This window comes from Pseudoliparis swirei, chromosome 10 (assembly GCF_029220125.1).
Source record: "Pseudoliparis swirei isolate HS2019 ecotype Mariana Trench chromosome 10, NWPU_hadal_v1, whole genome shotgun sequence".
Classification (NCBI taxonomy): domain Eukaryota; kingdom Metazoa; phylum Chordata; class Actinopteri; order Perciformes; family Liparidae; genus Pseudoliparis; species Pseudoliparis swirei.
This window is the reverse complement of record NC_079397.1, coordinates 4720918-4735631: the sequence shown is the minus strand read 5'-3', so window position 1 is coordinate 4735631 and position 14714 is coordinate 4720918. Positions and strand designations below refer to the sequence as shown.

Here is a 14714-nt window from a genome sequence, read left to right as displayed (position 1 = left end):
CTGTCTATGTGAGAGGCTCAAGCTGCAAGTATTTAATAGAAATCTATTTTTTTTCTAGCTAATTTTCTATCTGCCTTCCAGCCGGAGATAAATACTGCATTTCACTGTCTGATGAATCCCCGAAAACATTCCCTCATTCTGCAGAGCACCATGTGATGTCGTCCTTCAAGAGGAACCCGCTGGAGCAGGCTTTCCGGAGGCCCAACGCCAACATCACCTCCAACTACCTGATCAACCAGTACTGGATCCTGGTCAGCCACAAGTTCCCCGCCCTCATCTACGACCTCGTCCTCCGTCTCTCTGGACAAAAGCCGCAGTGAGACTCGCGGCTATGCGTCACGCTTTAAATCCAAACCGAGGAGCCACAGTGCCATGTCGTGTATACAGTATATAACCTTTGACCTCTCTCTTTAGGATGATGCGCATCTTCAATCGTCTGCACAAGGCCATCGGCCTGCTGGAGTATTTCAGCAGCCAGGACTGGGAGTGGAACTCTGAGAACATGAGCATGCTGCTGAGCCAGCTCACCCCCGAGGACAAGAAGGTATGCATAGTACACATGGTGCACACAGTACACAAAGTACACAGTACATGGAGCCTGGTGTGTACCGGTTTGATCCAGTCTGTTTGCTTCATCTGACAGTAGCTGGGTGGTTGTATAGTATAGTATTGTACTTGATTACAGTTTTGAGAAACTTGTACTGTATTTTCAGTTCATGCCACAGGGAATTATTGTCCTTTTTGTTTAAAAGTACATCTATAGTGTGGTTCTTCATCCACCACTGAAGTTCTATTTAACCCTAATATGGTTAAGTATGCAATCAGTGTATAAAATATGACCTCTGCTCTCTCCAGCTTAGTATTCTTAGAGTATATTGCGCCATCTAGTGAGAGGAAGTTGAATTTCACATTTATTTGACGAATAAAACCGCAGCTTTGAGTTTTGCCTCCCCAACCGTCTTTTTCTATCTCCTAACAGACATTTAACTTTGACGTGCGCCAGCTGAACTGGCCCGAGTACATCGACAACTATTGCATCGGCACCAAGAAGTACGTCCTGAACGAAGACATGTCCGACATTCCTGCAGCCAGGCAGCACCTGAGGAAGTAAGTCGCCGGGAGGATGCAGCATAAATACAACAGGAGGCGGTTAATCCATCAATCTCTTGTTCCTTAGTGAATAACAGGGATTGCAGCATTAAAAGTTATTTTTTAGAAAATATACTGTCTCTATGTTACCCATACATGTCTTATAATGAATAACATGCACATTTTTGTTATTTTTGATGGAACATTGTCCTTTTAGGTTTGAGATAATCCTCTTTTCTGTTGTTTTTTCTTTTATTAGGCAACTAAAAAACATTTCAAAAATATGTAGGAGCATCAAACTCCAGACAGATGTTGTTGTTTTTCGCCATCATTCACAAAACTACCACATAGACACTGACAGTGTTGATGTTGCATATAATAAACCGGAGAAATAACAGCTTCAGCCACTCAAAATTAAAATTAAACGTAATCCGACGACAACAGAAAAGTGTTTTTTAACACATGCACAAAAAAAATCAAATTCACAGTAAGATTGCAGCATTAAAAGTTATTTTTTATAAAATATACTTCACTGCTGTCTCTAGAATGAATAACATGCGCTTTCTTGTTATTTTTGATGGAACATTGTCCTTTTAGGTTTGAGATAATCCTCTTTTCAGTTGTTTTTTCTTTTAATAGATATCAAAAAAATATTTAAGAGCATCAAACTCCAGACAGATGAGGGCTTTTTTTAGCCATAATTTACAAGATGACCACGTAGACACTGACAGTGTTGAAGTTGCATATAATAAACAGGAGAAATAACAGCTTCAGCCACTCAAAATTAAAATAAAACGTAATCCGACTACAACAGAAAAGTGTTTTTTAACACATGCACAAAAAAAAATCAAATTCGCAGTCAGCGTAATTGATTGTAGTCATATACTGCGTAATCACAGGTACATCTCCATGCTGTTTTTAATGTTGTTTATAATCTGTTTCTCAGATTGAGGAACATCCGCTACACCTTCAACACCCTGTTGGTCGTCTTCATCTGGAGGGTGTTCATCGCTCGCTCCCAGATGGCCAGAAACATCTGGTACTTTGTGGTCAGCCTCTGTTTCAAGTTCCTCTCCTACTTCCGCGCATCCAGCACCTTAACCAACTGAGTCTTCCTCCGAGACCTCGACCCGGAGACGGCGGTCCTCCTCGCCTGCAGGACGCAGCATCTGAGACTCTCTTGACTGACGGACACTCCAAAGTCCTCCGTCGTGTGCGGATTGGCTGGGCGCTCTCCACCGTGGAGGCTGCGGCTGCGTGAAGCACTCGGGAGGGAGATCGGAGATCTACTAGCCATGAATGATTTGTTTGGTTCTTAAATACGTCGTTGTTCGGGCACCAGAACCGCCCCCCTGTCCGAAAGAAAAAATGTCTTCATTCGTTTTTGTACCTTTTTTCTTCTCAACGTGGCCAATTATATATGCAACAAAAAAAAGCCTTTCGTTTGACTCGTTTGACGTCGTCATTTCCATCCACTTTTTTGTTTCCTACTTGAAATTCGGGGAGGATTTCTATAAAATCATCTTGTTTTCTACCGTTGGGGATATCCAACTCCTCTCTTTAGTGATTTCACTAACATGCATTAAGTGTATCTACTGCCCTTTTAAGATTACACCCCAAACGAGCCCGTGGCTTTCTGTCTCGAGGCCGATCCTCAGATGGAGACTCGTATTAAAGCTAAATTCTGACCCCTGTTATCTGTCCTGCTGTCGAGGTGGTCACTTCTTTGATATCACAAACAACAATGTCAGTGTGTGAACATAAACCTTGTTTGTTTGAATGCTCCTCCACTTTTTTGCCTGTTTGTACAGCAGTTTGTACTGGAACTAAGTTTACTCCTTTTAGATATTTATACTTGGGTCAAAGGCAAGTGGGATATATGTGGCAGACCTTTGCAGTGTATTATATATAAATTGGAGAACATCGGAGCTATACTAATGGAAGCTACTCTAATAAAGTTTATTTGTACAGCCCAGCATCTCACACTGTACAATATCTCCCAACATTTCTCAACCAAGCCGGCGTTTTATAAGACAATGCTCCTTGAACGTCACATCTCTATATGAGCGACACTGCAGCGAAAAGATAGATTCATTCAATAAAAAGAAATGTTAAGGTTTATATTCAGACAATATTGGGATGGATATTCTGCAAAGTCCAAAAGAGTATATTATATAATCTGGTTTAGATGTCAGATCGCGGTACAGGAACCCTGGACGTCAGAATCAATAAGTTATCGCTGCTGTTTGAATGATATCTTAATGTTCGTGCATCGTGACGCCTCCATACAAGGGGGCGGGGCTAGCGTCTTCCTTATTTGGGTTGAATCGCAACGTGCGTCGCGTGCCTTGACGTGAACGCGCACAGAGCAATGTCGATGTTCTGCCAGCAGGTGGCGCCTTCATACTGGAATTTATGTCCCTTATGGTTGTTTCTTGCAAAAAGGATGTAAATTAAGTAATATAATATAATTGGGTTAATATATTCCATACACGACACAATTACATTAGTTCAATTTATTTCGTAACAATTTAAGATTAGCTTAATATGTGAAAAAATACGAACTTCTATTATTTCTGACAATAAGACTGGTGGAATGTAACAAAGTCCATGTACTCGAGTACTATACGATCTTAAGATACTTAATAGTAGTTTCCTTGGGTATTTTCATTCCATGTTACTGTGTACTGCACTATATGTATTTTCTAACACATATATATATTTATTGGTGCTTATACTTTTGTAGTTCTTTAATTGTTTTTCATGCAGAACATTAAGAGCGGAATATACTTCTTCCATCACAAATTTGTCAATATTTGTTCACAACACTTATTTCAGTTTGGAAAATGTTGCATCATCTCATTATCTTTCATACAAAACTAAATTATAGCAGATTTATTATCTAACTCTTTACTGGTCCAATCTAGACTTGTTTCTCGTGTCTGGTGGTGTATTGTACATATTAAGATTTTCATGCTTTGGGACAATTTGTAATGTCCAATTGTACTTTATTTAATGTGGTCAGATAGTTTTGTTTAGTAGTTCAGTTTTCTAAACAACCTGACAAAGGCAGACAAGCAGGGTGCTGACTTTTTACTTTTTAAGATGTATATTTAAAGTCTTCGGTTGAAGAGAAACCCAAAACAACCAAAGCTAGATTTTTCAGATGTCTTACATCTTAGTTTCACTTTCCACATTTTGATTAGTAGTAGTAGTTGTATACACTTTGTCGTGTGCAAAGTGGTATTTACAGTAGGATACACTGGTTCATAAACCAATCAAATAGTTTAATACTAGTGGCAGTAAAGCACTGATGATGTTTACAACTGGTTTGAATCACTGGCTTGTGTACAGTATAATAATATGACCATGATCCACTCCGAACAACTGGTGCACGATGCTATTATCCCCCTGAGGACAAAGGGGAGATGTGTACGTCTTGGTGCATATCGACAAACGCACCAAAGAAGAAGAAAAAAAAGATGCAGATCTGCAGATGAGATGGCTGAATCACATGTGTGTCTTCTGTGCAGTGCTCGTGAGACTCTGCATGCACCGGGCCTGCTTGCCTATGCAGAGCAGCACAGATGGGCGTGTTGGGGGATGGGTGCTGTCAGCTCACAGATCAAGCTGTGGGTCGGTGGTCCCATTGCTATTCACCGCACAAGCACGTAGGGCATGTCAGACACGCTCCATGGAGACATACCAGGGCTGGATATTGTGTTTGTTGCTAATGCTATTCTGCTATGTCGGCCGTATAATTTAGGAATATTATCAAAGGACCCCCTCGCTCTTTGTTGATGAGAGGTGTGAGAACAACAACGAAGACAAACTCTGCAACTGTGCAAATATTGTGCTGACAGAGCAGTTTTGGATTGGTTGACACGATTATGATTATATTAGGTTACTGATCAATTCAATGTTGATGCTGCACATTTGAAATAGGGCACTTTTATTAGTATTACTATTATTGTTTACCTCCTCGTGCGTTTGTTATGTTAACACTATTACAGCCACTGAATATGTAAAAAGTAACATTTTAAAAATATATTTAACATATTGATAATCTAAATAATGATATAGCCTGTAGTAGGAACAATGTATACTTTAAAAAAAGATCACCATGTTCCTTTACTTTTTTTACGATTTAGTTGAACATAAATCTCAGATTGTAACATTTACAAAATGCCCCCAAAAAAACCATGATGTCATTCCCTTTGTTAGGAAAAAAAGTTTGTGTCTATTGTTGTGCCCACGCAACCAGATGGAAATGAACAATTTGGAAACCGACGTCAGACCAATGGAGACGCTCGTGTAAACTCGGCTCGGCCACTCGGGTTTTTCCGGACGTCGGGTTAAATCCCCGCCCCGCTTCATTCCTGCGTTGTTTGGGGACAGTAGGAAGATGGCGGCGGCCCCGCTGTACTGTGTCTGCCGGCAGCCCTACGATGTTAGCCGGTTTATGATCGAGTGCGACATCTGTAAAGACTGGTTTCACGGCAGGTACGTGGGTTACAGTGTATTTAACACGCGTGGCTCGTCAGAAGCGAGAAACGCGGAGGGTTCATCGAAGAAAGGCGACGGTTCTACGAGCGGCGTTGACTGGTAGCTAACTCGGCTCGCTAGCGGCGACCGACGGGGCTTTTAAACCGTCTATTGACACGACTTTTACGAAGAGAAAGTAACGTTTCGCTCTCTGAAATCGGCTTGAATTACGTCATTTTAACTGCCAGTTGGACCGGAAACACATCGCACGTGCGCAGTATACGTTATTATGTTGATACGGGACGTTATCGACGCAAACAGGAGCCCACAGCGAAGAGTTTTTCGTCTACTGTCGGTGTCGGCGAGCGTGTGTCAGTTACGTGTGACATAGAAAGGCAGTTTGCCAGCTCTTTGTAGTTCAGTTGTTAAATTTAATGTCGGTTTATGCTGCGATTTAGGGGATTAATACCCAGTTAACGTCGGGTCCCAGCCTGTGTCTGGCTTAAGTTAACGTTAGGTCACTCAAGGTAACGGAACCACAGGGAACATTAAAAACGTGACGTAATTTAAGACTTATTTACATAAACAACTTGTATTTATTTGGACTATATTAATCAATAGGTTATTGTTATATCTGAATCTGTAACTTTATATTTTTCACATTATATACATTATCAAGATGTGTATGCAATTTGACTTTTTTATTTAAAAATGTTTATGTATTTGTTTGTGGTTTACTTTTAATAAAAGTAAAAGGTTAGGAACAAGGAGCTTGTTATTGTCGGGCTTTTGATTGACAGCTTGAGAAATTTAAATCCCCCTTTCAGGCAGAGGAGGCACATGGCAGGGGACCCCTAGTGGCCAACAGGGGAATTGTTTAAAGGTACCAGACAGACGCGTGTCTCTGGGCTGCTGATGGTCGTGTTTTGTCTTATTTTCTTATTTTCTTTAACGTCCTGTACTCACTACAGAGTTCTAGGTGCCTTTTGTGATTCATGTGGAGGATGGGAATTGTATTATAAGCCCTTTTTGTTTTGGTGTCTTGAGCATGTATTGCATCATACAATGTGAGATTAGTTACGCTCACTGTTACTATGATAAACACCCTATGCAGTGGGGTTAAGATTGTTCAGTACTGTTTTGGGGCAACGTGACCTAGTTGATTGTAAATTTTATTAAATTATCATATTTAACACCTTCATCGAGCCCTGTAAAGCCTGCTGAGGTGGCTATTCATTGTTATATTGTGAAATACCAGAACCAGAAAGACCTGATGTTTAAACTGTCACTTTGTTTTATTATCAATATCTTAGTTCATAGAACGACTTCGACAAAATGTGAAACATGCCCCAGTTCTTCAGTCCCTTGAATCAGCCTGTGTGGGCCTATCTCCACGGCAACTGTTTATGAATACAATAATATTTTTTTTGTGTGTGCTTGCGTTGGAATGACGGAAGCCGTTGCGTAACCACATTGAGCGCTCTTCCAAAAAACTTGGCACCCCCCCGCCCCCAAAAAAAGAGACTGCCTGGCTGTGTGTTATGTGCCGGCAAGAAAAGGAACAAATGTTGGAGCTTCCCCCCATTGATGACTAATCGGCACACACACACACACACACACACACATACATATCCAAAACCAGCCACATTTCCTGTCTCTTTCCCACGAGGCTGGCCAGAAGGAAAGGGATATTCTCTCGCTGTGGATGATGGCACGTCCATGGAGTGGAAAGGAGCGGGGCTCAACCTCCCGGTGCCTGGTTGTCGGGGGTGTGGGGGGGGGGGGGTCTCTGGAGAGCGTCCTGTTTTCCCTCACCTGTATCACAGTAACGGTACAGCCCGTTGACGACGTGGGTATTGTTAGAAAAACGCTGCGTGGTTTATCTGTGATGGAGCAGTGACCAGGGAGGTGAGCTGGAAAGCAACAGGATCACGTGTTCGAGATATGGTCTCTCTTAATTGCTTGCATGTGTAGCCTCTTGTACCGAAACGCATGCTCCCCCCCCCACCCCCCCGGACCCAAAAATACGACTTTTAGTTCTTGACATACAATTAAAAGGTCACAGGAGTTTTTCTCTTCCAAAACCGCTTCAACTCTCGGTATTTGACGATTTCAAGGACTGACTTCTCTTTTCCCACATTTACAGTTTGCACCTTTCTCCATGTAACTTGTTTTTATGTTCATGTTGATCAATGTGATTTGGTAGTATTGGCACATGGATCAGAACATGATTAAAACATACGGCTCAACAGTCGTACATGTAAGCCATCATTACACCAGTCCTTGTTATACATTGAACATTTAAATATGGTCAATGTTTCCTCATCTTTTTAGGTTTATGTTCTAGTCGTGTTTGTGTGTGACTGCTCATCGGGGTTTAATACTTCTATGAATCATGAAACTGGCTGATTTGCCTTTTTTAAAATTATAGTTTTACCTAAAACATCTTTATATGCTATGAAGTATACACCATTATACAAAAATATGAAGGATAAAATAAGTCAAATAAGTTTGTCTAGATTAAATATATATAATAATATATTAGATTTATATAGCGCTTTATAGTATTCTCAAAGACGCTTATATATATATATATATATATATATATTCTTCTTATAGGTTAAGTGCCATTGCCCTCGAGTACCCTTTAGGCACAACAGCCCTCTACCAGAGCCGATGGTTTGGATTACTAATGTTAGTTTGAACCCTGGTATTTACCATTTAGTGCCTGGCGTAATTACAAGGCCTGCTTTTGTAAATGGACTGTCTTCAAGTGCTTCCGAGATGCCAATTTACGTATAATGTGGATTTCGGCGTGTTGGAAATCCTCGCCGGGTCACGTCGGGTCACAGGGTTGTAGGTGTCGGGCCCTCCAGTCGGCCCTAGTCTGGGTCCGGTACAACCGGAGGGGGGGGGGGGGGGGGTGATGATAGACTAGCAGCTCTCGATGGGGCGGGGGGGGGGTGATTGATGGGCGTTCCAGCTCGCCAAGTTCAATGCACGATCAGTCAACGTCGCGTAGATTGTGAGTCCCCTAAAGAGAGATGGATAGCCGCTACAGAGTGCCTTTTTAGTGTTTACTAAAACGCTAAGTGGCTGGATGAATGAGAGGAAGTATTCTATCTTTTTTTTTACCACTGTTGTCCATGAAAGATCGGTTTCATCTGTTTTAGATGTCTGATTAGTAAATTGGTCAAAATAAAGAGCAGCCTCATACCTCCAGTTGAAAGCTATGTTTACATTCGTGAGAAGGCTGACTGCGGGACGGTAAACCGCATCACGTCCAGCTTGATCAATGATGATGAGCGGTCAACGGCCTGGTGTATTGATTAGCAGTCCTGCCGTAAAATCTAGACTTCAACTTTGGTTTGCGTGTGGATTTCAATCTCTCTCTGTGCTAAATTGACTCCAAATCAATGGGAAAAACTCTAAAGATTGGCGGGAATATAAGGTGGACAGTTCAGTATTCCAGTTTTCAGAATAACGAGCTCATTGCAATTCACGAAGTGTTCAGAATCGCTTATCGGACATGGAGCGAGGACGGCATCCAGACTGATCGATGACGTTTTTCTGCGGCAGACCGTCACAAGATGCAGGGTTCGTACGGTCATGGAAAACCTGGAAAAGTCATGGAATTTTAAAATGGTCATTTCCAGGCCTGGAAAAGTAATGGAAAAAACTTAAATCATAAAAGTCATGGAAATTTGTTATAATCACGTGTTCATTAACGCCGAGGTTGAAATAATTAATGTTTTTTTTTAAAGAAAAACGCTCAAAATATAAGCCGGCGTCCGCTATCGATACGCACAATGTTCCACATTTTTCATGTTTTCACCGAGATTTCAGTTTGGTCATGGGAATTTGGTTTAAAGTCATGGAAAAGTCCTGGAAATCCATCGGTCAAAATGTGTAAGAACCCCGAAGATACTGATGGCGTATCTCTACAGGGGCGCCGTGGGCCCCAAGACCACATTGAAGACACGTGTGCAAGCAGAGCGTCGGTGCTTGGAGCCTGAATGCAACGCAACCTGCACCAAAAAAACAACGAAGCAGTTAAAACTCTCCTGGGCTCCCCGTAAACAACAAAGTGATCCTCTCTTGTTGTTTACTAGCTGACTAAAGAGAAGTCTCTTTCAAGCTGAAACCACCGCGGGGATGTCGAAAAAAACGACAGATCCCCCCCCCCCCCCCCCGTCCACCTGTCGGGGCTCTCCGGCGCTGTTTACGTACGCTCCGGTCCAGCGCCTTTACGAAATGGGGCCGGAGGAGTCGGGTGCTCCTCCAGGGTAGATAAAGAAAGGCCAGGTGTGTTTAACTGCCCTCATCTCCTCTCCGCCACCCATCCATTAGAGATCTGCCGGTTCCCTAATGTAGGCGCGTCGCCGCCCCGCGTAGAGCGGTTATTTAGAGCTGGGAATAATGGCGATGCCCGCCTCCGGGCTTTGTGTTCCTGCGCCGATCACGGAGGACAATGAGCCCCTCACAGTGCACGCACTAATGAATAAGCCCTCTGTCGCACAGGAAGGAGGCCCTTGATGAGAGGAAGTGCAGGGAGAGGGGTTTAGCCAAGTACACACACGTATCCTCTCCTTCAGGAAGGGATGCTTTGCTTGGTAATCTCCGCCAACGCCGTCACAGAATAACTCCGTCTCCAGTCTGGCGAGGTTTTAGTTTTTTTTAATCTCTTGTGAGACGTTTCGGCTCCTGTACTCGGCGTGACCCTCTGCCACGAAACGCTCCGTCGCGAAGGAGCCGGACGACGTCCGTTCAGTCGCCTCCGATCTGATCCTCGCCGCAGCTGCTTTCCCAGTAAATGAGGAACTATAACGGGCACTCGGTAGAGCGCATACCTTCGCATATCATAAGATTGGGCATTGAATTATGAACATGTTGGCATTAGTTGCATGCCAATTGGATATAAATTGACCGCACTATGGTAAAAAGAAGATTTTTACCTTTTCATGACCTTGATCTTGACCTTTGATCCGATCGATCCCAAAATCTAATCAAATGGTCCCCGGATAATAACCAATCATCCCACCAAATTTAATGCGATTCAGTTTAATACTTTTTGAGTTATGCGAGTAACACGCATACAAATAAGAAAATAAATAAATAAATACACGGCGATCAAAACATAACCTTCTGCATTTTCAATGCGAAGGTAATGAGGGTTCACGTTGGCGCCAGAACTGTTTCCACACTCTACAGTGATGCAATGCATCATCGAGTCCTGCGCCAGGCAGGAAATACTTTGCTTGTTCTTTGTGTGTGTGTGTGTGTGTGTGTGTGTGTGTGTGTGCTTCACCAGCTTGAGCGCCTCGTTGCGTATTCATCATCGCAGGCGACGCGTACGCTGAGTCAGGCCAGCGTCTGTGGCACAGCGCCCCGGTTTCCCACCGTGGCGTTGCATCAAGGAACGTACCAAGTGAGACGAGGACGGCGGGGGCGCCTCGGCACGAGCTCGCGCCGCTCTCGCACGTCCCAACCGCCGTGGGGCCGGAGGCAGAGAGCTCGCGCGTTACTTAGAAACGCCACATGTGAACCCAGATTCCCGATGCATGAGCTCAGCTTACGACTGCAGCTGTTGTTCTTGGTCATCCGCTCGCTCACTGCAGCAGAAGGAGAACTTCTTTTTGTTGCCGTTTCCTATATTTATAGATTTTGTTCTATGGATGTCGCAGGCAAAAAAATAACCGACATAAATGAGCCATAATAAGCAAATTAAATATTCCATTATGACTAAGTAAAGCTGGTGATCTATATGTTTGGTACTGCAGTAACTGAATGCATGCCAAGTCTTTTTTTTTATTTTGCAGTGCAGCCGATGATGATCCCCACGTTGCTCGTGGTGAATTGGCGCGAGGCAGCGACTGGCGATCTCCTGGTTCACACGATCTCACCGCTTCCCGATGAGTCGATGGCCCCTCGGCTTTATCTCCTTTACAGTTTCCCTTCGATTTTCTTGTCGATCGAAGCCGACGGAGGGCCGGGCTCGGCGCTGTCCCTCCCGCAGGCGCTCGCCTTTCCGAAACGGACGATAATTCAACCGCTAATCGATCATTTATAACCGACGCCGCAATACTCGCCGTCGAACTGAAGCGGCGCCGGCTCGAAGATGGTTTGAAGACGACGAGTTGTCAGTGAAGAGCGGTTGCGTATGGTTTACTTCTCGGCCATCGCAGCGATAACGCTGCTTAGCGACGGGCGACTTAATTAGCCGAGTTGACATCAGGCAGCGGATGTGAAATAATGACATGTGCCCGGGTCATGGCGAAGGTCAGGGGAGGACAGATGATCGCACCAGTTGTAACTAACCGGTGTGAATGCACTGCACGCCGCTCTACAACTGGCTTCTGATCAGATTTTCCAAACTACATGCAGTCCATCCAACTTTGTATTGAGTTGATGTGACTCACAGGCGTCAAACGTCCACCTACTGCAGGAAGAGAGACGTCTCCTCCGGGTCAGGTGGGGACACCAGGATCCCACAGGAGACGCTTTATTATCAGCTTACTGTAAAAACAATCACTTCAAGCCGTGTGTGTGTGTGTGTGTGTGTGTGTGTGTGTGTGTGTGTGTGTGTGTGTGTGTGTGTGTGTGTGTGTGTGTGTGTGTGTGTGTGTGTGTGTGTGTGTGTGTGTGTGTGTGTGTGTGTGTGTGTGTGTGTGTGTGTGTGTGTGTGTGTGTGTGTGTGTGTGTGTGTGTGTGTGTGTGTGTGTGTGTCCTCTCCCCTCCCTCACCTGTGCACGTGCTCGAGTCTCAACAAACATGCAGCCTGCCGTGTCTCTCACTCCAAATAGCCACCGGTGGTCGTTCAGGCGACGAGACCGTTCCCGCCGCTCTGGTATGCAACAGAGGAATGCATGTGTGTTGGTGGTTTGGATGGGGGGGGGGGCATTAGTGACGCCGTTGAGGATCCATGGGAGTTTCCCCCGCTAGTGCTGCCGAGTGATTTAAAAAAAAAAAATACATGTAATTGAGATTATGATGACTGACATCGCGAAGGGATTTCTTCCGATATGAGAGGAATGATGTTTTCTTAACCCTGTAGAATATGAAGTGCAGGTTTGACTATTTATTAACTTCGCATTGAAAATGCGGAAGGTAATGTTTTGATCGCCGTGCATTTATTTGTATGCGTGTTATTCGCATAACTCAAAAAGTATTCAACCGAATCGCATGCAATTTGGTGGGATGATTGGTTATTACCCGGGGACCATTTGATTAGATTTTGGGATCGATCGGGTCAAAGATCAAGGTCATGGAAAGGTCAACATCTTCTTTTTACCATAGCGGTCAATTTTTATCCAATTGGCATGCAACTAATGCCAAAATGTTCATAATTCAATGCCGAATCTTGTGATATGCGAAGGTATTGTGCAGACCTTATAGTTGCATCTTTTTAAAGAGTATTTGAAAGTTACTTTTGCCGCATTTAGAGCGGTATACTCGTCTGTTTTGACTTTATCTCTGTTCATATCAGATTTTACCTGCTTTTAACGGCCAGCTATGCTGTGCGGACTTTTCGCCACCGCTGTGTTGACGGATATCTTCGTCTTAGAATCGCTTGGACTTGAAAACCAAGGGGCGAGTCCACGCCGGTGCCCTCGCGTTGTTGAGCAAGTGCTTTAGAAACGCGCTTCAAGTTTCCTGCCGCCGTCTCTCTGCAGTTGAAGACCGTTTGTCGGGGAAATAAATCAGAGCGAAGGTTATTCTCCAGACCCCGACAGTCCGATCTCAGTGTTTGTTTATCCCCAAACTACAACCCCTTGACATCTCTGGAAACACACACCGTGTTTGACAGTTTGACATGAGCTCGTACGTCAACAGTTCAGAGAAAAGAAATCAATGTCCCCCGCACATTTTGTCAACACTTCAAATCATGTTCCAAGTAACGTATACAACAATTTTTTTTACAAAGAATGTCTTGCTGTCGCTGTCCTCCAAAAGCTTTTGTTCAATTAACTGGCACATATTTTGGTAATTGCTTCAACAAGCAAGTCTTTTTAAATAAATTTTTTTTAAATCCGCTACTCCACGGGTTGTATTTTGTGTTTTTTACCTTCGCATTGAAAATCGCCGTGTATTTATTTATTTATTTGTATGCGTGTTACTCGCATAACTCAAAAAGTATGAAACCGAATCGCATGACATTTTGTGGGATGATTGGTTATTACCCGGGGACCATTTGATTAGATTTTGGGATCGATCGGGTCAAAGGTCAAGGTCATGAAAAGGTCAACATCTTCTTTTTACCATAGCATGGTAAATTTGTATCCAATTGGCATGCAACTAATGCCAAAATGTTCATAATTCAATGCCCAATCTTGCGATATGCGAAGGTATGCGCTCTACCGAGTGCCCGTTCTAGTTTCTGTTGTTATGAATGTAAACGGTCCCGCATCTAGCAAAATTTGTTTTTTGTGTCCGTCGTACACGGCCGCACCTTTTTGAAGGCATCACTCCGGGCGTTGTCATTTTGGATTTAAAGAAAACCCGATTGATTCGAGAAAAATCTGTAGAATAATCATTTGTAACTGTAAAAACAAATACGCCGTCAGAAAAAGTATCTCCCCTGAGCTGTCGACATGTGGGATATGGTATGATATTATATTCCTTTATTCGTCCCACAGTGGGGAAATGTCAAAATCCAGAGATCCAGAGTCGCGTTTAAACGTGTTGGAAGAAGCATGAAGTTGTTCTGACTGCGTCGCCCGCTTGTCTCCAGCTGTGTGCAGGTGGAGGAGCATCACGCCGTGGACATCGACGTCTACCACTGTCCCAACTGCGATGTCGTACACGGACCCTCCCTGAGTGAGTACCGCCGTCTCTCATCGGTGGCATGTTTTCCTTTCTTTCACCCCGACGTGTATCCCATCCGTCAAAACGCTCGTCTGACTCTCCGCCTCACATTTGCATTCAGCCCCCTCCCCCACCACCACCACCCCTTTCTTTGTAAGTTTGACTGGTCACAGGGAGAAGAGACACTCAGCAGTGTTGCGCAAGTCTTTTCGGGGTGTGTGGGGGGATGGGTTGTCGTCAGACAGCCCAGAGGGCCGACACTAACGGGCTAATTGAATGGTGCTGTAAGCCCTCCGCTTCGATTGGACAACACCCTCCAGCCCCGTCTCTCTTGG

The 14714-nt window shown here is 44.0% G+C and overlaps 2 protein-coding genes across 2 annotated transcripts in view; both read left to right on the top strand.

Annotated features, from left to right (window-relative positions):
- The window catches only part of si:dkey-97m3.1 (fatty acyl-CoA reductase 1), a 34621-nt gene extending 31559 nt beyond the window's left edge, over positions 1-3062 (top strand). The window contains exons 10-13 of the mRNA XM_056425041.1: positions 145-316; positions 415-544; positions 980-1107; positions 2036-3062. Of these exons, the coding sequence (XP_056281016.1) occupies positions 145-316; positions 415-544; positions 980-1107; positions 2036-2198 (593 nt within the window). The 3' untranslated portion in view covers positions 2199-3062. The remainder of the gene's footprint in view (positions 1-144; positions 317-414; positions 545-979; positions 1108-2035) is intronic.
- Positions 3063-5494: 2432 nt separating this feature from the next.
- kdm7aa (lysine (K)-specific demethylase 7Aa) overlaps positions 5495-14714 on the top strand; it is a 26232-nt gene continuing 17012 nt past the window's right edge. Inside the window, exons 1-2 of the mRNA XM_056425363.1 lie at positions 5495-5592; positions 14306-14391. Coding sequence (XP_056281338.1) covers positions 5495-5592; positions 14306-14391 — 184 coding nt within the window. The remainder of the gene's footprint in view (positions 5593-14305; positions 14392-14714) is intronic.